The 25,527-nt window shown below is 41.2% G+C and overlaps 1 protein-coding gene across 1 annotated transcript in view; it reads left to right on the forward strand.

Moving 5' to 3' along the window:
- The first annotated feature begins 552 nt into the window (after positions 1-552).
- SLC5A8 (solute carrier family 5 member 8) overlaps positions 553-25,527 on the forward strand; it is a 29,265-nt gene continuing 4,290 nt past the window's right edge. The window contains exons 1-14 of the mRNA XM_005480722.3: positions 553-1,011; positions 3,082-3,147; positions 7,047-7,098; positions 8,604-8,671; positions 9,525-9,679; positions 11,067-11,207; positions 15,169-15,298; positions 16,699-16,787; positions 18,099-18,211; positions 19,522-19,589; positions 19,904-19,990; positions 21,040-21,233; positions 22,435-22,538; positions 24,238-24,323. Coding sequence (XP_005480779.1) covers positions 679-1,011; positions 3,082-3,147; positions 7,047-7,098; positions 8,604-8,671; positions 9,525-9,679; positions 11,067-11,207; positions 15,169-15,298; positions 16,699-16,787; positions 18,099-18,211; positions 19,522-19,589; positions 19,904-19,990; positions 21,040-21,233; positions 22,435-22,538; positions 24,238-24,323 — 1,686 coding nt within the window. The 5' untranslated portion in view covers positions 553-678. The remainder of the gene's footprint in view (positions 1,012-3,081; positions 3,148-7,046; positions 7,099-8,603; positions 8,672-9,524; positions 9,680-11,066; positions 11,208-15,168; positions 15,299-16,698; positions 16,788-18,098; positions 18,212-19,521; positions 19,590-19,903; positions 19,991-21,039; positions 21,234-22,434; positions 22,539-24,237; positions 24,324-25,527) is intronic.

Genomic DNA, 25,527 nt, shown 5'->3' on the forward strand with positions numbered 1-25,527 from the left:
AAATCTGATTCCAGTTTCCTTCCAGATTGCACAACTCATGGAAATGTATACATTAAATTATATTTTCACCTCAGCCCTTTGGGGAGATGGTGGAATATGCTAACGAGCGAGGGTAGGTTCTCCATCCTGGGGAACTCTCGTGTGAAATGTTTTCCCTCCAGAAGCTGTGGACCAAGAGCTTGCGGTGTGAGCGCGTTCAGGCGGGGCTGTGCCGCGGCGCCATCCCGCAGCCCGGAGGCGCGGGGCGGGCTGCCCTGGCCCGGGATCGCCGCCCCTTCTCGCTCCGCGGGGGCGCCCAGCGCCGCGGGGAGGAGCGGGCCGCGGGACCGTATAAGGCCCGCCCGCAGTCCCGGCTGCGGCACTAGCGCGGCGGCTCCCGGCGCAGCCCGCTCCCGCCCCGGGACACGCGTGGGGACCTCGCGGCGGCTCCGCAGCGCGCCTGTCCCGGCGGCGGACACCGCACCTGTCCCACCCGGTGACACCGCATCGCCCCTCTGCTTCTGTCCCGCTGGTGTCACCGCACCGCGCCTGCCCCAGCCCCGGCGGGGGACACCTGCCCGTTCCCATCTGCCTCCTCCTGCTTGTGCCATCCCGTGCCAGCCCGGCGGAGGCAGCAGCAGCCCCTCTGATTTTGGGGAAGATTCTTGGTTCCAAGGGTGAGTGAGTTCCTCGGGCAGAATGGGGCGCTTCACCGTGTGGGACTATGTGGTCTTTGCGGCTATGCTGCTCATCTCGGCCATCATTGGCATCTACTACGCTTTCGTGGGAGGAGGGCAGAAGACATCAAAGGACTTCCTCATGGCAGGCCGCAGCATGAGTGCCCTCCCGGTGGCACTGTCCCTCACCGCCAGCTTCATGTCAGCCGTCACGGTGCTGGGCACCCCTGCTGAGATCTATCGCTATGGTGCCATCTTCTGTATCTTTGCCATCACCTACGGCCTGGTGGTGTTGTGCAGTGCTGAGATCTTCCTGCCTGTCTTCTACAAGCTGGGCATTACCAGCACCTATGAGGTAAGGTGGAGTGGGGAGAAACCCTCCCCAGCATTTAGGGAACTGGGAGGCTTCTCATGCCTACTTTCTACATGTCTGCCCTCCACCTTCTCTTCCTCCAAATTCCCTGCACTCTGTGCTGTCCTATGTCACCACACTCCTGAGAGCAGGCTGCAACCCTCTCTGTCCCCAGGTCTGCCCATGCTGTCTCTGCAGGTAGGTGATGCTCACCCCTGCTGACTTAGCTAGGAGCTGTGTCATACTAGATTTATTTCCTCATGCCAGATACTCGGTTCAGTAGGTGGAGTAATCCTAATGCAGATTGGATGGTGACATGTCATTAATCATCTGTAATTAATATACCCAAACCAGAGCACAAAAGCATCTACCATAGGAACCAGAGTTATCGCATCACATCACACTCCCTCCAATTTAGTTTCTAAGCTAAGGTGCAACCAAAGTCACCCTTTGGCAGAGTATGTATTTGTGCTGTTCCTAGAGATTTTGAAGAGACTCCTTGTCACCTGAGGCTGTTTACACTACTGAATGTCTTCTCCCTCATGATTATACAAGGAGGTCAGCAAATGCTCTCTGTCTGTGAAAGTTTGTACTTCCACCAAAATAAGGCTGAGCTGGTTTTAAGCACAGCATTCAAGTTAAAGTTACAGCCATCAGCACAGAGATAGCTGGGGTAGTGGGATAATCACTGGTCAAGTCTGACAGTTTTGGAATGGGGAAGCATCTGGTCAGTGCTTTCTTCTGATTCAAAATGTCCATGCAACCTGTTTATCTTCCTGCATGGAGATAGTTCCCAGCTGCAGATTTGGAAGCAAACTGCTCATTTTGCAGAGGACTTTGGGAAAGGAGCATCGGTGCAGGTGAAAGTCCTTGACTGGCTACTTTGGTCTTTAGCATTTTATTACACTAAACAGAGACATTGCAGCACTGGAGGCTGAAAACAAGATTTCTGTTAGTGAATTTAGATAAGAATTCACCAACAGAAATCTCTGGTGTCATCCAGCGTATTTTAATCTACTAATCTTTGGACTGTCATGATGATACTTCAATAGGGCTCTTTTAAATAAAGGCTTATGATCATGACTGGAAACTCACTGATTATCTTGGTGTTGAATCAGTAGTGCACCTATAAAAGATATATCTTCTTTTTCTGGACAGAGTCCAGATTTTTAACAACCTTTTGTGTCTGTCCAGGGGTTGAAAACTGCTTCCTTGTGTGGACATGCTCATAGATCACATTTTAAATGCTCAGTTTGTGAGTGAGCCCTTTGAGGTGCTTCGGTGTTTATGTTGATTGGAAAGATTTGTCAGGCAAATGAGATTTCTTTTGTACAACCACACACTGAGAGGGTTTTTAGGGCAGATGGTGGTAAGAAATCTGCTCTACAGCATGACAGACTAATTTAGAGGTTGTGCTGTCCAGCCTTGATAGAAAAGTGAGGATTCTTGTTTCACAAAAGGATAAATTTTGACTTATCAGTAGACTATATCAGGCTGCTTTGGGCAGTGCAGAAGGTGAGGTTAATGTGGGGAGAAGCTGCTAACTGCTGAAAATCTTTTGCCCTCTCTTGCAGCAGTTCAAATGCACACTCAAAATGCCAGAGTTTCCACACTGACTAAGATGTAGGAATAGTCACAATGTTTTCTTTTTTCTCTCTGATTTCACAAAACTAGTGGGTTCTACTTTTTGGCTGCTATGTCATTGTCAACTCTTAGGTTTCCCTGTGCAGAGTCAAGAGTTGCACTTGATTACTCTTGGGTATCTTTGTGCCTTTCAACTCAGCATATTTAGTGATTCTGTGATAATACATTCTAGTCTTTTCTGTAGACACCCTTGTATAGGGACTAGCTTATGTCTGCTTCACTTTTTTGTGTGTTATTACCCACTGGTGAAGTCTGTAAAGAAAACCGAGTTGAAAGAGATACCAAACAAGGGGACTCTAGGAGTTTTGGCCATTCATGAAAATGTAAAAAATACACTCTGCTCTTTCTGTATTGCATATCACTTCATTCCAGTCCTATCAATAATGCCAAATTTCAATATAAGCATTTGTTTTTTCTTCTTTTTTGCAGTATTTAGAACTTCGGTTTAATAAATATCTACGCCTCTGTGGAACGGTCCTTTTCATAATACAAACGGCAAGTAAACCTCAAAGCTGTTCTGTGGTCCTTGGGACCACCAGAATTATTTGGTTGGGTGTAACTGGCTGTTTTCTCTCAGCAGCTGAGGAGGTTACCACAGTGCCTGGGTGGCTGGGAGCAGGAGAAACAAAACTCTTTCTGCTGCTCAGCAATGAGGTGGGGAGTGGGTGCTGGGCTCCCTGCAACCTGGATCTCTGTGGGCACTGTTGAATACCCAGAGCAGTCACTTGACGTCAGCACCATGCCCAGAGACAAGTGACCCTTCACTACAGGGTAGCAGTGTGAAGAGCAGTCATTCACTTGCCTGCTGGAGAAACCTGCCATGAGTTCAAAATGCAAACGTGAGCCAGTTATCTACAGCGGCAGTGTTCATCCTCGGCTGGGTGGATTCTCAGAGTCTGACTAATTCTCAGGGTCAGTGAGAGGTGACAAAAAAGGCTGTCAGGAACTGTCATTTACTTACTGCACAAGGGTTTGCACCACCATCACCACTGGAAAAACCTTAGGTGTTTGTCTGCAAACTGAGAATTAGAAGATTACTACCCTGGGGGATGTTGAACTAATGCAATCTCTTAAATTATTGTTGGTACAGTTTGCTGTATCTGGCCCTTTTAAAGAGTCTGTACAGAACCACAGCTTCTAAATGTCAGTGAGCATATGTCAAATACACCAGGACAAAAATGGGCGCTTTTCACAGTTTTGAAGTGGACTTGTGGGTAATTCAAAGTAAGAATGACTATGCCATCAGAAAGCTTTTTAAGGTACATGCTTGTTTTTGTCTATTTTTGTATTTTTTTAAAGCACAGCAGAAGTCACAGGGCAATCACACTTGCACCAGTAAGATAGTTCCCAATGCAGTGCTCATTACTGATTTGGGCAGTGCTGCTTAGCTGGTTTTTACAGATACACAAGCTCATGGAAAAAGTAGAGTGCTGGCATGTGTGAAACCTGATGCTGTTTCACCAGCACGTATGAAGACATCACAGTTGCGTAAGTTGGAAGAGTTAAGCATAATCTTTGCCTGCGAAGATGAGAAAAGTAATTCTACGCAACTTAAATACATGCTCAAGGAAATTAACCAAAGATCTATATGTGGCTTTCTCTGCCAAACACTTACAATTTAACCTGAATAAATTAAATACTAGTGAGGAAAGAAAACCTCCCAAGATTTTAATGGTGCAATTTTAATTCTTCTGTGAATATTAGTTCTTTAAATAAGGTAAAGAAAAGGATTTACAATAATACAACCAAAAAAACCCTACTGAAGATTGTATCAGTCCTGTTTAAATTGACACAAAAATGTGATCATAGTTTTGACAAATTTTAATTTCTGATGATTCAAGAATTCTGGCACTTATTCACTGTGTATAAGAAAGCCACAAGTTCTCATGCTGAATCCCTTGAATGAAAAGGCTTGAAGAGGTATGAGTTTGACTGATGGACTATTAGAAAGAAAAAAATTAACTTCATGATTGCATCCAAAGCATTGCAGTCAACAGCTAAATATTCTGATGGAAACCAATAATGAGTGCTGTATGTATTGGAACCAATATCATTTAATACCTTCATTAATGACATAGATAGTGAGAATGAGTGCACTCTCAGCAAGTTTGTGGATGACACTGTGCTCAGTGGTGCAGCAGATTTGCTAAAGGGAAAGGACACCATTCAGAGGGACTTTGACAGACTTGAGGAGTGGCCCCATAAAGTTCAACAAACCCGTGTGCAAGGTCCTGCACATGGACTGGGGCAATCACAAATGTCAGTATAGATTGTAGGATGAACTGATTAGGAGCAGCCTTGCAGAGGAGAACTGGGAGATAGTGGTGGATGAAAAATTTGACCGAGCCAGAAAGTCTGGTCACAGCCCAGAAAGCCAATTCTGTCCTTCACCAAAAGAAGTGTGGTTCAGCAGTTTGAGGGAGGTGATTCTCCCTGTCTACTCCACTCTGGTGTGACTCCACCTGAAGTACTGCATCTGTCTGTGGGGGTCCCAGCACAAGAAGTACATGGACCTCTTGGAGAGGGTCCAGAGGATGACCACAAAAATGGTCTTGGGGGTGGAACACCTCTCCTGTGAAGAAAGGCTGAGAATGTTGGGATTATTGTTAACCTCTGAGAAGAGAAGGCTGTGGGGAGACCTTATTGCTGCCTTTCAGAGGGGGTTTATGAGAAAGGTGGAGACAGACTTTTTACCAAGGCCTGTAGTGACAGGACAAGGGATGATAGTTCTAAACTGAAAGAAGGTAGATCTTGAGTGGATAGAAAGAAGAATTTATTTGCAACAAGGATAGTGGGCTACTGGACAAGATAGTCTGGGGAAGAAGTGTGATAGCCCAGCCCTGGAAGTGTTCAAAGTCAGGCTGGATGGGGCTCTGAGTTTTGCTCTACTGCAAGGTGTGCCTGCAGGGGCATTGGACTAGATGTTCTTTAAAGGACCATTCCCCCACAAACCGTTCTATGATTCTATATATCAGCAGCACATGCTGACAGTTGCTGTATGGATAGCAAGTCAAACACTGACTGGGCTAGACAGGTGTCAGGAGCTGGCTGGGAGGTGGAATAGGTAGTTGTAGAAGATAGTCACCAGGGACTAATCATGACTGGTAGCTTTCTTGTCCTGCAAGCTGTATGTGAAAATCTAGAGAGGACTCATGGCACTGAGAGAAACAAGCATGCACACACAATGGCAGGGTGTAGCACACAGGTGAGAATAACTATTTCCCCAATGGCCCCCCTATCCTTTCTGGCATGTGCTTCGAGCAGGTGTGCAGCAGGGGATCAGGGCAATTAGGTTAGGCTGGGTGGAGAAGTTTCTGCACACTGCTTTCCTCATACAGGTAGAGAGCTGCTCACTCCCATTACCTCTTGGATCTGTCCCAGCATAGCCACTGGCCATGTGGTAGAGCTCCACCTCGGGGACTGGCTTTGATCTGCTCAAAAGCCATGGCAAGTAATTCAGTGGTTAGCAATCCTCCTCTGGTTTGCCGCCTGTGCTTAGGGTGGACACTTGCAGGAAGGGCAGAAGCTGGCTGAATTCTGGATGGCATCTGATTCTGCTGTTTTTCCATGCCCAAGTCCCATCCCTGTAAATCAGAAAGTCAGAAGAGTCCAGCCATAGAAAGCTGATGTGCGTCAGCTCACGACCTATTGGTGATCCAGATGTTTTGAATCAAGAGTACTGATGTTGACAGAAGTTATCAGCACATTGAAAGCTGTATTCTCCTGACCCATGTCACAGCTGAACTTGTGGCAGTAATAACAGTGATAAAGAAGTAAGCAGGATTTAAAACCATATACAAAAATGTTGAGGATATCAGTGTATGAATCCCATTGTGCCCACAAAGGTAGATAGACTAGCTCCTTGATTTGTCTGTATCTTTACCGTGGTTAAAGATATAATTGTGTATGGCTTTGTTTTACAGGCTGAGGGTTATAATTCCTTGTAACACTATCTGTAATGACTAACTAATATCATATTTTGTGTTCTTACATGAATTGTAGTTGGATACTGAAAAGCATATTGATCTCGAGACTGAGAAAATGATAGTAATAGATTCCTTGACAAACCATGTGTAAACCTCATTAACTTTCTTATGCTCTTGTTTCCTTTGCAGTTTTAAAGGAATAGAATAAATTAATTATAAAAGGCAGGAGAAGATGAAGATGGATTTTATATTTAAGAGTCCTTGGTATTTGTTTTAAGAACACTAGAGTATGAGATTGTAGAGCTTAATAACCTCAGACATTTGTCTTCTAATTGAAATTATTTGTCAACAATGATGAATTTAGAAAATAGACTACCTAGATACTTGAAAAGAAATCATGTCAGAAAGTTATCACCTTTCTAGGAATTTACATTTATTTTGATATTTCCTTTTTTTTTTCCGCTCTAGACTTTATACACTGGTATTGTCATTTATGCTCCAGCTTTAGCACTAAATCAAGGTAAAATGAGTATACTGTAACTGTTCCTCTACTGATATAATTTCTTCTTCATGTAGTATTGGTATGGTGGGTTTTTTTTGGTAATGCAACACATAAAAATATAGCTCAGAGCTTGACTGTGAAGTCTTTTAATGGGAACTCTGAAGTCCTAGTCTCTTAATCCCTGCCTGTAAGGAATTACAGAAGAGATTTATGGGAATACTAGCTCTCATTTACTCTACCTCTGATGCAATACCTGTAGATAATGGCTTATTCAGAAAAGTTGAGAAGGCTTAAGTAAATTTTTAAGGCAATCCAGGCAGTAAAGACATTTAATTCCTCTGGTTAAGTGCTATTCTTCAAGATGAGAGCAAGGCAAAAGTAAATATGATTTTGGGCTTCCTGGAACTGTTTAATGGCGTCTGTCCTTTTTTCAGGAAAACCAAAACAACAGCAAAGAGATTGTTAACTTAAGATGTTTATTGTGATATTTACGAAGTTAAATATTTCCATTTTCTACTTCACAATGACTCTTTGATTTGAAAATGGGCCACATTCATTTCTAAAAGGGCAAGAGCTTTTCTAAAGAGCCATATTAAACTTTTAATCTGACACCATCAATTTTGTTAATTTGTCAAGAAAAGGGAATAACAAAATGCAAATAAAAAATGAATCATTTTGGCTAGAATCAAGTCACAGTTGTTCCGCTCATTGAATTTTTTTTTGCCCTGTTCATTGAACAAAAAGGAAGAAAAAACCCAACTCTCTCTCTACTGATTTCCTCCAGTGTATAAGTTCCACAGGTTTTGTGTCTTTGATATTTATATTTGCCTTGCAAGTACATGCTAAACCAAGCTATGACTTAGCTGGCTCCTAATCAGAGTAACTTATGTTTTTCACTAGTTTTGTTTCAGTGTTTCTCATTAGCCTGAGCTCTCTGTCAGGGAGCCCCCCATGCCCTGCCTGGCAGCAGGTGAGCATGCCAAGCTGGGGCAGTGACAACCTGTATGCCAGCCACAGCACAGAGTTGTCTAGCAGGAACATGTAATCCTTAAGAGAAGGAAGAATAGAAGAAAGCCTTTTGCTCTGACACATTTCTTCCAGGAAATGTTTGAAAACCTTATCTGTGTGGGGAACCCCCAAACAGTTTACTTGCTTAAATCCCTGCCTAAGGGCTCGGTACCAAATACACAGGTGTTTCAAGGAATGACATATATTTTAAAACCTTCCTGAGTTGGGATATATTGGACATTTTGTTTGGGAGTATTCACATTAAAGGCAATAGCTTCCTTATTTTTTGTCCTGAAATAAATCTCAACTTTCTAGCAGTTTCCAAATCTGTAACAATTGTTTCAGTTTTACAGCTGGTTAGGGTGAATCCCATGGTTTAAACACACTAATCTTTTCATTGCCATTTATATGTCCTACTTTTGCATTTAATTTATTCTAGCCTTTTCCTATAATTTGCCTTCAGTCTTTTGTCCCCAGTGCCTCATTCACACGGGTGCTTTTTCCCTCTCTTTCAGTCACTGGCTTCGACTTGTGGGGCGCAGTGGTGGCGACTGGCGTGGTCTGCACATTCTACTGCACACTGGTATGTGGGCCCTTCAGTTGAGAAAAATTGGTTCATTTCACCACTCACATCAAATATGGAATTTATTAAAAAGAAGCCTAATAATCAGGTTACTCCATGGAATTACATTTTACAGGTGTAGCCGCAGGACCATATTCATCCAGGGACTTCTCTGAATGCATAGACAACCTCTATGCAACTGAAATATATTTTGTTATGATACACTCAAACTTCTGTTGTTGCTGAAATAATAGCAAAAAAGGTATATTTCCCTTTCTAAAAATTCTCCTGTGATTTTTCTTCTGATCTAGTAGGGTTTTGCCTGCAATTTGTCAAACTGCAACTGTAACAGTCTTGTGTGTTATTGAATAGAGCCACTAAAAATAGCATGCCATATGAACAGATTGGTCTTTAATTCAGCATTAATTGACCAAGTGTCTAGATAAAACGATGAAATGGAACCTCAGTGACAAATTTATTTGCATATTGTGGATTAACTAATGTTTATTTTTATTCAGATGCATGGTATACCTTCTGGAGTTAGTGGTACTTACTTACAGAAAACAAGATGAGCACTGTCTGAAAATCTATCTTTTGGTACAAACTTCTGAATCAGTTTTTGTGGTGAAGGAAATACTGGATTAAACTATGTGTATGGCCAAAGTAAATACCCTGCACTTCAAAGAAAGGCCAGGATGTCCTGAATAGCTTCCAGAATACAATTCCTAAACACATCAGTACAGAATTAGTTCCATTAAAGATGAAGATTAAATTAATCTATTACCCATAATGCAGAAGCCAATGCTTCTGTTGCGAGTGCAAAGCAGGAGGGCTGCTGCCTTGTTGTACCTGATACGTGCTCTTCCTCTTGCAGGGTGGTCTGAAGGCAGTGGTGTGGACAGATGTTTTCCAGGTTGGAATCATGGTTGCTGGATTTTCATCTGTGATTATACGAGCTGTGGTGGTTCAGGAGGGAATTGGACGCATTGTAAATGATTCCTACCATGGAGGAAGATTAAACTTCTGGGAGTGAGTTTGTACTTGCAGAGGATGTGCCTCTCTGTTCCTACAAATAGAGCTCATGTGACTAACTGTGAAATTAAACTGCTGCTGTAGGAGGAGGATGGCAGAAGTTGTGACTCAGTTTCTGTATATTTTTAAACAAGCTTACCTTGTTTGAGGGATATTTTTTAGGTTTTACTCCATGCAAAATCCTGGAAAGAGAAAAACCTTTTTACTTTGTCAAGTAGGTATTTTAAGGATTCATTTGGGATTCCACTGAAAGAGAATGGTAAATAGGAGAGCACATTTGTATTTATAATTACAATTTGCAAACAGCTGATTTGGCATTTCAGTGACTGGACTACAACAAATGGGAAAATTATAATTTTTGCCTAATCTGACAAAGGGAGGATTTTTTTTCCTGCAAGTTTTTAATAGTATTAATAGTATTTTACCCTCCATTATTGTAAGTAATCTTAGCCTAAAAATATCACTTTAAAAGTTCAAGAATATTCAGTCTGACAATGTTGAATCAAAGACCGTTTCAAGTAAAAATGTTACTGTACCTTTGATGAATACAAGATTCTTCTGAGAACCGCCACCCATTGCTGTTAGTGAAAGTTCAGTATGACAAGTGATGTGATTTGTCCTTTATCTATCAGTTCACAATATTAATCAGGTTATTCTGTAAAATGCTTCACCAAATTCTTCAGTAAATAATTCATCTGTGGATGATTTTTCTCCTTATTAACAGTAATTTATTTCAATCTGTTTGGCTTATTTGCAGTGGTTGTACTGCATTGATTCTTCTCCCAGTCACTGAGTTCACAGATGAAAAAAGAAAAGGAGTAAAGGATGTAATAGGTGAAATAATACTACAGTGTTCACCAAGATAAATATAATTAATTGCTATATTAAAAGTTTGATTTAAAAATAATAATTGTTTGTGGCCACCTAAAATCTGCTGTTTACTTAGAGGTAAACCAGCAAAATGTTTTATAGAGCCTCTGTCCACAAAGGCTGGGATTGTAAACACACCTTTATACTGGTGTTAGACTGATGTCCCTCTAGATAAGCAGGCACATTACACTTTTTACTGCAACATCATTTCATCACAACCATCACAAGCATCATACAACTTTACATAAGACTGTAGTTTATAGGCAAATAAAGCTTTCCAGCTTCACCTTTGGACAGTTCAGAGTGTTTCACTGACTCAGGATGTTAGCTCTGAGTTTTAAAATTTGCCTTCTATGGCTTAATGTAAAGTTAGAGTAACTTAATGTTCAAAATCTGGCCAAAGTTTCTAGTAGAGCAAGCATGGAGAAATTATTTCTTCTAAACATTAAGGTCCTTACATATTAAGAAGACTTTCATATTCTAGATTTGCTTTCTCTTTTTCCTTTCATTGTAGCTTTGATCCCAATCCTTTGCAAAGGCACACCTTCTGGACGATTGTTATAGGGGGGACTTTCACGTGGACTGGTATATACGGGGTTAACCAGTCTCAAGTCCAGAGATACATCGCATGCAAAAACAGATTCCACGCAAAATTGTAAGTCTGCCTGCAGGTACTCTCTGAATTTAGCAGTGGCTGTTCTTTATAAGAGAGGTTTTCTTTTTAAAGGAATGAGTGGGTATTTTGTCTGTATAAATTGCATTATAAAGGCTAACAACTTTTGCCTTCTGTTTTGTGGACCAGGTAGAAGAAATTTGACACAGTAATTACTGGTATATGAATGACATGTATTTGCTGTAACATTGAACTTTGTGCCTGAATTTTTCTCTACACCAGTATTCTCATATTGAAATAGCTGCATTAAGTTTATGTGCAACCTAAAGACCAAATATTGTAGTACTTATGCTGAAGTCATATCAAGACAGTATCTTCACTATGAAACCTAAATCATTGTGTGGGGATTTTGCATAAGTAAAGACTAAAATATTTTCCTATAACAATGAATATAGGTGTGAAGGAATCCAGAAATAACTTATTCATTGATAAAATTGCTGAGCAATCGTGTATTTTGTGTTCATAATAATCATGACATATTTTTTAATGAATTAACTGTGGAAACCGGCAGAGGGTTATGTTTTCCTTGAGTGTAAACATTTCTGATGAGCCTTTATTCTAGAATGGAGCATATTTACTACGTCTATTATCTTTATCTTTATCTTTAGAACCATTCCTTTAGTTCACAGCACAGCATTTAAGAATTACTAGTGATCTCATGAAAATAATTTGTAGAAGAAATATAGAAGCACACATCATAACTATAGTCCCTGTACATTTAGTCATTCTATGGTACAGTGACATAGAGAGAAGAAGCTTTATGAAGGCTTGCACTTCATAAGCTAGCAGAATACCACAAAATCATGCACCATTTACAACTGAAATATTTTGTTTATATCAGTAAAGAAAATCTGCTTTTCAGCCATTTGTGCTGCAGACAGGAATGAGCTGATGCTCGTTATCTGGTGCATCTTCAGCATTCCCTGACACATCTCCATCATACCAGGTCACTTCTCTGCAGTCTGTGGCACATGGCTGGGTTCTAGATTCTCAGCACTGCAGAGGCAGGAGGCACATCCCACATTTCCTTGGAATGACTGTGTATAGGAGAACAGACTCATTAATTCTGCCAGATTTGTGTGCCAGTCAGGCTGTTCTTCCCAGCACCTGCTCCACTCAGGGCTGTGCCCCTCTCTTGGGCCCTCCCTACCCTCTTTGGGAGCAGAGACACTTCCAGAGTGTTTCAGAGGCAGAGTGTGACCAGAGGGAATCTGACACCGTGGCAGCCTCAGGGTAGTTTTTCTGAGCTGTTGCAGCAGCTTTTGTCAGGGCTGGAAGCTATCTGGTTCTGTAGGGGCTTGGATGGAATTTAGGCTGTCTATTAATGGTTGTGGAGCCTTAATCAGTAGAGCCCTGTCCTGCTGGCATGGGTGGTTGGATTCTGTGGCACCTTGCTTGTGCAAGATATTTCTCTGCATGGAGAAATAATTTTGCATAATAGTTGCAGCTTGTCACAACTATAAACACTGCTATTCTGTGGTGACTATCTGGTTCGTATTCAAGTGTAATTAAACAGATTTGGCAGGTCACATTGTTGGCCAGTACCTCTTATTGTCATTTAATCTGTACACAGAAGTCATCAGGTCAAAGTAATAGGGATTTTTACCCCTGTGTCATTTACTGTGAGGCTTTTTGAGAGACAGCACAGTAACACATCAGAGCTCAGAAAATAATTCCTTCACAGATCCTAACTTGCAGGTTTTGGGAAGGCCTTTAACAGTGGTCCAAGAACAGGAATTTTCTCAGGCCTTGGGAGAGGAATTCACCTATTCAAGAAATGCCAGTAGGTAGGAGCACATTCTGTCATCTTTGAGCAATCACTAGGCAAATTGAACATAATGCTTATATCTGAATGATAAGAGGCACTCAAAGCAGGAGAGCTACACTGTCAGGAAAATGTGGGCTCCTAACACATTTTTCTCTCCTTTCAAGGTCATCAGCTGGCATATTTCAGTGCTAAATTCTTAGCAACAGACTGAAACAAACAATTGAATATAAGCTTTCTGCAGTCAAAATGCCTACTTCACGCAAACTCCACCCCGTTACTCACATAGAATTAATGGAAACACCTCCCTCCAACAGTGCTACAATTATTATTCCCTAGTGCTTAGTCATAGGGTGTACCATGAGCTGGGATGTAAATCAGAAGGGAAAAAAAAAAGCTCTCTGTCAAACACTGACGCAGTTTGAAAACAAGAATTGCTTGAGAACAAGACAATTTATTTTGCTTCTCTCTGTTTCTCTTGACTTTCTAATCTTCAGTACAGGCTCTAGGCTAATTCTTCTATTACATCTGCTCAAAAGAGTTGGATTGATTTTACTCATTGGTTAAATTTTGTGCTAAATCAGTTTCTGGGTGTTATATATCAAGATAGATTGTGCCAGTGCAGGAACAGCTTCAGCTAAGTGCATGCAAGACATCCAATCAATACATAAGCATCTATGAGGACTACTTCATTTTTAATGAATTAGTTTAGAGAGAAATTTAAATTGCTGTTGGTTATGTGTTTAGACCACCCCCTAATTGCAAATACAAGGCAAAGTGTAGAGTTTCCCCTTACTATACATAAATCAGCTTTTATTTATATAGGTCTTTTCTAGAAGTTTGCATTGTGCTTGCTGATAACTTTTCTATTGTATAAAACTGATAGTTCAATTAGTTAATCTACATTATACCTTTCTGAAAATGTCCATTTCAATGTCTAACAAGTCTTATAAAGTTAGGTTTACTTCTTTGTTCTTTCTGCTGGTCCTCTACAGAAATACAAAGGCTATTTCCCCTTACTTTCTTGGGAATCAAAAGCATTAAAGGGCCTCCTGAATCATTGCAAGCATGGATATGTTTTCACAGAAACCAAATGTCCTCCCAGAGGAGGCCTTACCAATTGGCACAGGTCCAGGATATGTGATCTGTCAGGAAGTGAAATCACTATCAGTGATACACAGATAACCAGGAGGCAACTGCTGGAAAGGAACGTTGTTTTTCAAGACCTTGCTCCCAATGTTTGCTTGAAAGGACCACTCTAGGTGAGAAGAACTTTGTGACCCTGGAGATACCAAGAGATTTGTGACCCATGAGACATCAAGAGCTTAGAAACATTTGAGAAAATCAGACTCTTAGATGGAAAGCAAAAGCCCTCTCCTGAGCAAGGAGAACAATTTGTTTCTCACTGCCAGTAGAAGCTGCCGGTTGTGTGGCAAAGGCAGAATTATTGCCTGATGAAGACACGTCTGGTCTCACCATTATCTGAAGCTGAAACTTGCATCAGGATGTGGGGAGTTTCTGGATGATACCAGACTCCAAGTTGTTTAGTTACGGAAGGAGAAGCCCTGGGCTTGTTGAGAATCCCTGTTCTCTGGAAGTGGCAGCCAGAGGCAGCTCCAGACCAGGTCCCAGGCCCCAGTTTCTCATTGCTGCTTCCCACAGAGACTGTCTCAGGAGGAAATGGGAGGTTTGTAACTTTACAAGGACAACTCCAGCATTGTGTAAGCACGATACTACAGCTCCAGAGGCAAAAGAATGCTGGTGCTGACTATAAGGTACCCCACACTTGGATCTGGAACACCCCGCCTCACAAATCTGCTTGGGCTTTGTCAGGGGTGTGGCATGGGGGAAAGAGCATCCTCCGGCCTGCTGCTTGCAACGTACAACTCGTACACATGATGAAACATGGGATTGCCCTAGTGCTCCCATCATCTCCATTGTCAGGGGACAAGTGCTCAGACAGTGACACCAAAACCAGAAGTGTCATTTGTACATGCAGAAATGTGCTCTCTCTCCAGGTGAAATGCTGGGAGTTGTATGGTGGCTCCCTTGCTGGCCCACAGCTACTGACCTGGGAATCTCCTTGGTGCAGGCGTGAGCGCTTCCTTGCTTGGCCCTGGCTGGGTCTTCTGTGGGATACTGAGCTCTAACATAGTGTTTCCATGTGTGTTGGTGCAGGTCCCTCTACATCAACTTGGTGGGACTCTGGGCAATCCTGGTCTGTGCCACACTGTGTGGACTGGCCCTCTACTCCATCTACAAAGACTGTGACCCATGGTCCGCCAAACAGGTGTCGGCACTTGACCAGGTACAGCCCCACATCTCAGGGGCAGGTGGTGGGAGGATATCCTTCCTCTGCAGCCATAATAACTAGATAAAGGCAGTTCAAGAGTCAGGGAGTTGGAAACAGTGGCATGATGGAATCTTGTGTCAGGCTGAGATTACAGTTCCTGGAGCTGCAAATCCCTCAGCACTTGGTAAGGTGGGCAGCAGGGAGAGAGCCGCAATGTGGAGAGCTCTCAGTACACCCACCTCTGCAAATGTGTGGGTTTTTTTACTCAAAATGGGTTCAGGAGTGCCAGCATTGCAAGAAACTGCTTTGAAGAGAAGTGAGAGGAACAGAGCAGCAGTGCCCTTGGGTCCTGGTGCGCTGCTTTGTGTCATCCAGCTCAAATTCCCCTGGACTGATGAAGGCAAAATCCTTCTCAGATTCAAACCATACTTATGCCCAAAGCACACACCTGGAGGAAGGCTATTAGCAGGCAGCTCTTTGCTAGTGATGGTGAATCCTTCCCTCCTTCAGAGGAGAGACGGGCAATCAGACTGTGCTGCGGAGGAGCCACCTCACCACTGATGATGACCTCTCCCTAAATAGACCTTGAGCAGCAAGTTTACCTGAGGAACAAGAGTTCTTGGCAGCCCATAGACTGGCCAGAGCCAGGGCCCAAGGAAATCAAATAACTTTTATTTGTGTGTTTAAGCCTAAGATAATCACAGGCTCTGGATAATGCTCCAATGGACAGTAGCTGGAAAGGCAGGAGAAGAGCAGAGACTATGGAGCACCTGAGGCAGGACCACTTGATCTTTAAGAGTAATATAAAATTAGACCCAAGGTAGAAACTGGAAGAAAATTAAGTTTTTCCTGTCAGTCAAATTCATTTGGTAGAAACTGGAAGTAAGATACTAAAAATATCAACTTGTCTGTGGAAAAAAAAAATTGTTCATGGGAAAAAAAATCTTTAAATTCCTCTCTCTTCCCAGCATTCAGATCTTGCAAACGTCAAAAAATGGCACACAGTTTCCTGTATGGAAATTGATTTCAGGTACCAGTATCTGGTTTATTGGACTGTATATGAACCCCTTTTTGTGGAGTCAGCAGCAGAAAAAGCATCTGTGGCATCCAGCCCCCACAAGGGAGTGATGTACAGAACAGAGCACTTGCTGCCCAGCCCTAGCTTCCTCTACAATTGTCACAGGAAAACAAGGTCCTGGTGGTATGACACCCCAGCTAGGTGGTCTTAACAGACTCTCTGTAGCCCTAGTGGACATTTTAGGGTTGGTTTTCTCTGTAAAAAATCAATAAAATTTTAATCAATTAAAAATTAGAACAGCTGGACAGAATGCCAGTGAGAAGGCTGTAAAAAACAATATAGTGATAAGATGAAAAATTAGGGCAAGATGGTAATACTTCTTAATCTGAATTTTCAGCTAATGCCATACCTAGTGCTGGATATCATGCATGATTTCCCAGGAGTGCCGGGACTTTTTGTGGCTAGTGCCTACAGTGGGACATTAAGGTAATTTAATAATCTGGAAACTGCTACCTTTTCCCCCCCTTTTTTGTTGGAGCTAAAGTTGTATTTATACTAAAATTTTTGAACTTATTTCTTTGTCTAGATGATTTCTAGTCTTAAAAAAAACATCACTATGACCTCTCTGATGATGCAGCTTAAAAATCCATAGTTTTCAATATTTGGGTCCTAGGACTTAAAGTAGTTTGCAGTTCCCTATTAACAACATGAGGAAAAAGTAAGCCACATGTCATGTAAAACACTAACAAATCCTTCTCTGTGCTTTTGAGTTATATGAGTTTTTGCTATATGAGTTTTTGAGTATTATGGTGTATTATTACACTAAATAACTACAGTTGGGGAAATTTCCTGTTGCTCATCTTTAATTTTCCAGTTTCAAACCTGCATGACTTCAAAGCTATCTGCCTTTCCTTACCCCTGATCTCTAGAGCCTTCTTTTCTAGAGTTTCCAGGCTTCCAGTTGTCTTGAATGAATCCCATGAAACAACAACCACTATATATATTTGTACTGTAGGAGACAGGTTGATACCCTTCTATCCCATACTGGGGAGTGTTTTGTTCAGCTTTTCCAAGGAGTGTCTTTAAGGAACATTGTCTCAGTGAAGGCTCTGAACAATTGCAAACAGTTATGAATGTGACACCAGAATACTTTTTTTAAATTCTGAATACTTGTAGCTACGTAAATAGAGGGAACAGCCAAAATATTAGTTTCACATGCTGAAAAAAAACTGATGGCTTGCAGGAGTAAGGTACACTCAGACAAAGGATCACCTGGTTGTGCCTTAGGAGTGCTGATTTCTCTGATCCCACAGGGAACCTTCAATAGTTTGATTTGTAGATGCCTAATTTAGTAGGCATGTAGTTTACCTAATTTTTAGGTGACCCTAATTAGATTATCTGAATTCTCCTCTGAGAGTGCATTAAAAGTAAACAGTGATGTGGGAATTTTACATACCCAGGTATACGCTGTAGATAATTTGTGAAGGTATCATGTATACCAGTAGCGTTTACAGCCTAGCTATATATAACAGATATTTCTATTCAGTTCTCCAGGTCCAGCCCAACTTTTCATCAGTATGTGCCTTGACTTCACCAAGGATAATTACTTTAAACAGTTTTTCTAAGCTGTTAGCTGCATTCTCTGCAAAAATAAGTTATTTAAAACTATGCAGCAGTTACATTAATTTTCTGGTGCTGTTCTAGACAGTGGCAGTTTCTCTGTGCCAGTAACCTACCTGTTATGTATGATTTCAGCTTTTAAGGTACAAAAAATTGTATAAATCTTGCCTTCTGTAGTACAGTGTCCTCCAGCATCAATGCTCTGGCTGCTGTGACTGTTGAAGACCTCATTAAGCCCTACTTCAAATCTCTCTCTGAAAAGAAGCTGTCATGGATTTCCATGGGGATGAGTATGTCTGGAAAACGTTTTCTGCTTTTGCTTTACAAAGTGAAGGTTTGATTCAGACCTTGCTTATGATGGTGTATGTCAGGAGTAAGTAATTCACACCAGTGGGACTATGTTGGTGCAGCATTTGGGGGAGACGAGATCAGCTGTATATATTTTACACAAATGGGGGACAAGTGGGTTTAAGGAAAAAAGGAAACCATCTTGTTTGGTCTTTAATAAGGAAAGATGCAGTCTATCTGTGTTCAGTATTGATTCACAATTCTACAAAGCCAAATATCTCTGACTTAAAGACCTGCTATTTTTCTTTCATCTGTCAAAAATGAGAAGCAGAGGAAGTTTTTTTGTAATACATTTTTAAAATTGATATGCAAGCAATAGCCTTGTGTCCCAAAAATATTCCAGAGAACAAGAAATTTCACATCTTCGCTGATATACTCTCAGACTGTTACTTTGTTTAGCTCTTCTGCTTAATGTAACTCAAAGAGAATCAGAACTAGACTGAGCAGATGGTTTAAATCTGTGAAATGCAATTGTCATGTCTGCTACTTGTACTGTCTGTGACCAGCTGCAGGTGTAGCCCAAGAAAGTGTTTATAGTAAGACTGAAAACACCTCCACCCCAACGTGCTGTCATGTTGGAGCCCATACCAGGGAGCATGGCAGACTGCTGGGAGGGTAACAAGAATTAAATATTGTCACCTGAGAGAAGTTTCTTAAGCATTGCAAACAATGCTTATGCCAAAATTGTTGTTTGTGGTATCATGAGTTGCCTGACGCACCACAATGAATAGTGAGATTAAGCTCTTGCTAGAGCAGTGAAACTCATCAGAGGTGGAGGTGGGAAAAACAAGTAAGCCAGTGTTACAGCTCCTGGAAAGAGGTACTGTGTCCTGGTGACCTGGGATGTCCTCTGTCACTGTGCCAGCTCCCAGTGATCTGCCAGCGTTTACTCTTTTGCTTCCTAGACTTTGGCTGAGAAGTGAAAATCATTCCCTCAAAATAAAGACAATGACACAGGAGATTAGCTGAGAAAGGTGAACAATAAGTGGATTATTGCCACTGTGCTTAATCCATGTGGCTGGCATTTATTAACTAATTCACAGAATGAAGATTTCATCAAGTTTGCATGATCTCTTCTTAATGTAAACAGAAACCTGAACTTTTGACCAATTCAGGCTCTCTTAGAAAAACTCCAGATGTTAGCACTTTTATCTGGGAGGTGTTAGGGCCCTGCTGGGTTAGACAGAAACTTTTCCATTAGTGATTTTCAAACTTTGGCAGATTTATACATTGTTCTGCCTTTCACTCACAGGCCTCTTTTATGGTGGAGTCTGCATTGCTATGGCTGCAGTGGCATCTCTTCTGGGAGCCTTGTTGCAGGTAGGTGCCAGACAGCTTTTTCGTGCCCATGTTGAATGACCCAGAATAGATTATGTAAGAAAATAGTTGTAATGAATACCATTATGAGATAAGTTTTTATTTTTCTTGAGTACTGATGTGAAAGCGCCCATGGCCCGTGTTTTAAGGATCCATGGCTCAACCTATGTTTTAAGCATCCATATATCAAATCCTAGCAACTGAGTACACAGCACTTAAAAAATCTCATAATTTCTCTCTGAACATCTCTTCTTGTAATTTTGGAAGCTTTACCTTCCTTGCACAGCACCTTATAGCAGACTTTCTTCCTTCCCCAGGCAGCGCTCAGCATTTTTGGCATGGTTGGTGGCCCCCTTTTAGGACTGTTTGCCTTGGGAATCCTCTGCCCCTTTGCAAATGGAATCGTAAGTAGAAATCTAAAGACCTGTTCATCCAAAATTTATTGATAATTTTGGGCTTCACCTTCCACTAATAATTTGATGTTGGGCAGCAAGGACGATGTCTTTGGTACTTTCCGTGAGGACATTTCCCCTTGCTCCCTTTCTTCCTTATCCCAAGGAAATGACAGTCAGAGCTGTATAGGAACTTGAATTTCCATCCCACAAAGAGATTTTGATGGGGGAAATGATCTGAATAAAAATTAAGCTTTGACAAGGATTTCTTAAAACCAGTTTTAGAAGCAGGGACAAATGCATCTTGAGATACAGCCGAACAACAACTAGACTCAGAGAATGCTGGTCTGTCTGAGCAAAAGGGGGTCAGGCCAGAAAAATGGGGTCTAGGCACTTGCAGACCAAATTGGAGTATTCTCAGAGTGCTTCCATATTGTAAAATTATAATTTCCAGAAGAAAAACCTTTTCCATCAAAAAAAGGATTTGACAAACTTTGTTGATATGGTTCATGGTTTAGTCTGGCAAGATCACTATGTAGTGTTAGTAATTGTACCATTACTATTTACAGGTTTACTAATTTATTATAGTAATATTACTATAACAATATAGTAATATATTAATATTAGTATAATATTTTACTATTACCATTTATAGGTTTACTTGTCACTGATCTTTACCCCTTTGCAGTTGAAAATTTTTTATATATATATATACTAAAATAAATTTTTAAAAATTGAAAAATTGCTTCTGTATTTGTTCAAGGAGGGCCTCAAAATAAAGCAGGATTTTCCCATTTACCATGAAGACCAAAGTTATCCTTTGGTTGTAAAGACCTAGTGGCCAAACAAAAAGAGGTGTGCTCAGGAGATGTGAAAAAACATTGTATTTCCCCAAAAGGGAATGAAGTAAACTCCCCAGCACTTCCCAAATGTATATTTCATTTCTGCTATGGAGACTACTGTTCAGATTATCTTGACTATTTCTTACTCATCTAATTGTTGTTTCTTTCAAATACCTTTTGCTTTTCAAGTAAATCTAAGTTTCACTTTTTGTTTTGCAGGGAGCATTTGTAGGTCTTGTCAGTGGTTTCATTATTTCACTTTGGGTTGGGATTGGATCTCAGATTTATCCTCCACTTCCAGAGAGAACCAAGCCACTCGATCTCTCAACTGTGGGATGTAATATATCCTTAGGAAATTTAACATCAACAGAAATTCCATTAACAACGGTTTTCAGTACACCAGGTGCAGAAAGGTATATGAGTTCATCAAGTACAGTAACAAAGTATGCATTTTTTTTAAAGAAACATGAACATCTGTACAGTATTTGGGTTACTATAATAATCCTTCTCTGGTCTATCTACCACACTCTTTGAGATGCAGCAGTTTTCTTAATTTTTTTTCCTCTCAGACTGAAGTAGTTTTTCTGAGTTATCCCACAACATAAGTCCAAGTGCATATTTCTGTTAATCTGAAAAGCTTCAGTTCAATATTTGCGTTCAAAGGCTTGGACATGCCTTACTGTGGACCACAGTTTTAAACAAAGATATCGTTTATAGTTATTGGATTAGCTTCCACAATCTGTCATATGAATTAGCGTAATTGGCAGTTAAAGGGCAAAATGCTGGTTAGCAGCTCTACCTACAGCAACTTATCTGTGCAGAATAGTTCTAATCAGTACATTCAGAATGGGCAAAATACACGGGATTTCCTCCACTTTGCAACTGCCAAATGTCTTACTCTAGATGATCACAGTTAGGTTTAACATGAATGGTAATAAAGAGAACAGCAGGAACAAAAAAAAAAAAAGCTGAAAAAAACACGAAAAAACACATGGAAACATTTCTAGGGTTTCCAAATCCTTGTACCTTAGAGCATTGTACAGTCAAGAGATACCCTGACACACTGGCTGTCCAACATCCGGTTTCATACACCACACCTCTTGCATGAGCCCTCCAGCATTGCTCCTGGCTGCTGGGAAACACCTGTTGCAACAGAGCACATAGTCAGGGAGAGCAGAATGAGGTGTAAAGACAGTTGCTGTGTTGTTTCTGGCTGTTTAGAGCTGCAGAGGTTTGATTTCCTTGTTGGTTTTTTTTGTGCCTCTTCCTTTAAATAATCCCACCCTTGCTAAAGAAGTTAATCCCTTCATCTGGATAGCTAGAATGTTCAGCTCTGCACTAGATTCCTGGCAGAGACAGGACTGTCCTGTTTTACCTGCTCTGTCTCATGCATTGCATCACTGTACTGGCTAGCCTTGTCTCTCACAAAGGAACTTGTTCTGCAAATTTTGGCACAAATTTTCAGTGCACATATGATTGTATGGAGATAGCTCAAGATTACCAGGTTGCTTGGTTCAAAAGTATCTCTGTATTTATACACTGTCTGGAAACAAGCACTTCCAAGGTTTTTGGAACAGAAAAGGAGAGATTAACACTTTTTCTGCTTTTTTTCAGGCCTGCCCTGGCAGACAACTGGTATTCCTTGTCTTATCTCTACTTCAGCACACTTGGGACACTCGTCACAGTAGTTGTGGGAATAATTATCAGCCTCCTAACAGGTACTAGTTTCAGAGTTGTGATTGAATGTGTCTCAGATCTCTTTTAAACTAAGATGTCCTGAGAGCCACAGGAAGTGCCAGTAGCCTATTGCAAACACTGTGTAAAGGTTACCATCCTAAATCGAATTTCCTCCCCTCAGCGCTTCTGCATCCCGCTCCTGGTCTTTGCTCACAGCAAAAGTTACTACAAATCTCTAAGGACAAAGAAGTTCCAGCATATTTTTAAGCCTAAGGGGCATAAAAAGAAGGAAAAAAAAAGACATCTGTCTTTCCTGTTTTATTAGATGACTGCAGGGAGGTTTAAGACTTGTCCCTGAACATGGCAACAACTCCAAGCAAGGAAATACACCCATGCTTCTAGAGGACAAAAGCAGTTTGAGTTTGAGTGAGTTCAGAGCACTCAAGGGCTGTTGTCTGCATCCATAAGAGTGCATGCTTTTCACCACATTCCTCAAGAACATGCCTACGAGCTGCAGATCCTCTGCATGGCTATTTTAGCTTCTTTCTCAGTTTCCCAGTACTTTTGTGCAAAGGGGAAAAGCAGCTTGCCATGGGTAAGAATGGGGAGTTCAATTCCAGCCCATGGCCTCACTACTTTTGCATCCAGGTCAGATGCAAGCTACATTTGTCATTTACCTCATGCATGGCAGAAACAGCAAAAAAGCAGCTGTTCTCACAGCTTTTCCCAGTATTCCCAGCCAGATTCATATAACAGCCCTCATCTTGGAGGCTGTTCAATTTCAAATTTTTGGACTGATCCACAATGGCTCCAGGACTATGAAACTCCAAACTCAGTAGACAAACTCACTTACATTAACTTCCCTATGCCTTGCAACTAATAAGCACAAGCCACATTTATCTAATTTTATTTTCCTTCTCAGTTTTTAGATTTGCTCCACACTTTTCTTCAAGCACATGCTCTTCCCATTTCTATAGTGATGCTTGAATCCAAATTTCACTTTTTACCTGGTAGGGATCAGGTTACCTATAGATCATGAAACAAAGCATGAAAACCACATAACTCACTAAATCAAGATGAGAAATACTCAGCGCAAGAACAGAAGCACAAAAGAATTAACCCAGTCACTATGTCACCCTGCCTCTCATGGAGCAAGATTCCATTTAAGCCTCAGATAGCAAGTAGAGCTAATTCCCAGCACCTACATGGCTTTTATTTCCCACCCAAGAATAGCTAATCTTCCATGCCTTAAAAATTCCCAGACATTCCATTAACCCTCATCCCCCCATCTTGGGGATACTCTTATACAATTCACTATAAAAATTGCTGGTGAATTTGGAGACAGGAGTCTTGCTGATAGGGAGCTGAGAACTGGAGCTCAGGGTTCAGGGTAGCACTTGGTGCCAGAGCTCCTGGACTGGCAGAGTAGTCCCAGATGCAATTTATTCTTTTCTGGTGATTGCCAGATTCATTTTTTTTTCCAAAATAGGAAATCCAAGGAGGATCTAGGAAGCTGGGAAATAGCTAAGGCATTTCAAATAGACTTTGAGGGATCATTTTATATATTGAGAGGAGCAGGGTATGCATTTTTGTAAAGAAATGATCCCTAAGGTCTGTGATTGCTTGATGGCTTTTGCTGCATGACTCTGTCCTGCTTGCCTGGCTTGGTGCCCATAGCTGGGGTCTGACACATGGTTTGTATGTGTAAAGCTGGCTGAATAAAGCTTGTCTATTTTCTAGGAGGACTAAAGCAGAACACAGATCCTAAATTCCTGCTGACTAAGGAAGATTTCCTGTCCAACTTCTCACGGTCTGAAACTGAGCAAGTAAGTATAACTGTGCATCTCTGATTTAAATCAATCTTTTCTCCAAGGGACAAAGGCAAACAAATTTTCTGGCTCATGTTTTTCCAATCAGGATGAATAGCACCTGATGCTGCCTGATAGGACTATCTGCTTTAAGGCAGTTGGAGAGCACCAGGCAGGTGGGAGTAAGGCAAGGAAGTGGTTTTGCCATAGCTTAGCTTCAGTCAACAATAGAGAAGCAACTGAGAAAAGGGACAGTTTTCTCCATGTTTCTGCTAAAGTACTCCCTAACTGGCCTCTGGGAAGCTACCCCAAGGCACACCTTGGACTCAGCAAAGCTTCCTTTTCTTTGTGAACATATGTTCTCTAAGGCCAGAATTTTTTGTAACTTTGGCTGCTGTTTGAGAAAAAACATTTCTAGTCAGTGTATCTGTTTCATAGCTCTCATCATAAGAAAAAGAAAAGGGGAAATATTATTGGGTAATAACATCCATTAGAAGGGAGAATACAGGGAAATTATTTTTTTAAAATAAACTACTGATCACTTTTCAATCAATATCGTCAGCTGAGCATTCAAATTCAGCTTTGTTCAGTAGTTCAGGCAATAGTCATATCTTTAAGATGGTCCAGCTTGCAAAATGTTTTTTCCTTGATACTTACAACTCCTTCTAGAATGATCTTATGTATTTCAGCTTCTGGATAAGAACACCATTGAAAAAAAGGGATATTCTACCATGCAATTGTAATGTTATTTGCCCGTGTCAGTACTGGAGATCAGCTATGCAGTTACTGTCATTCACCGTCTTTAATGGGTCAACATCTGTTTCTACCATCCAGGAATTTAATCCCTGAAGTCTTTTGAAAAAGATCAAAACAATCCACCACCCATGTGGAAGCTAAAATGTCCACAGCCATACTTTTTATGCCTGGAGTCAGAAACAAGTCTCTTTATGTGTCTGTCTCTTATATGGCTAAGAGCTGAATAACAAGTGGTTGGAATCAAAAATACTGCAGAAAGTTGATGAGCTAAAAAATCAGAGCTAACTAAGCAACTTTCTGCACATGAGGAGCTCAATATCTCATTCCATTTCCATAATAGAAATGTGACATCAAAGCAATGGTGCATGTTAATCTGCTCTTCCTGTCGCAGATGGGGCAAGGATGAAGGGCTGGGAGTCAATAGCTCAAAGACCTGGTGGTGACATATGAGTAGACATGAAGACAG

Source organism: Zonotrichia albicollis, chromosome 4, assembly GCF_047830755.1.
Source record: "Zonotrichia albicollis isolate bZonAlb1 chromosome 4, bZonAlb1.hap1, whole genome shotgun sequence".
Taxonomy (NCBI): domain Eukaryota; kingdom Metazoa; phylum Chordata; class Aves; order Passeriformes; family Passerellidae; genus Zonotrichia; species Zonotrichia albicollis.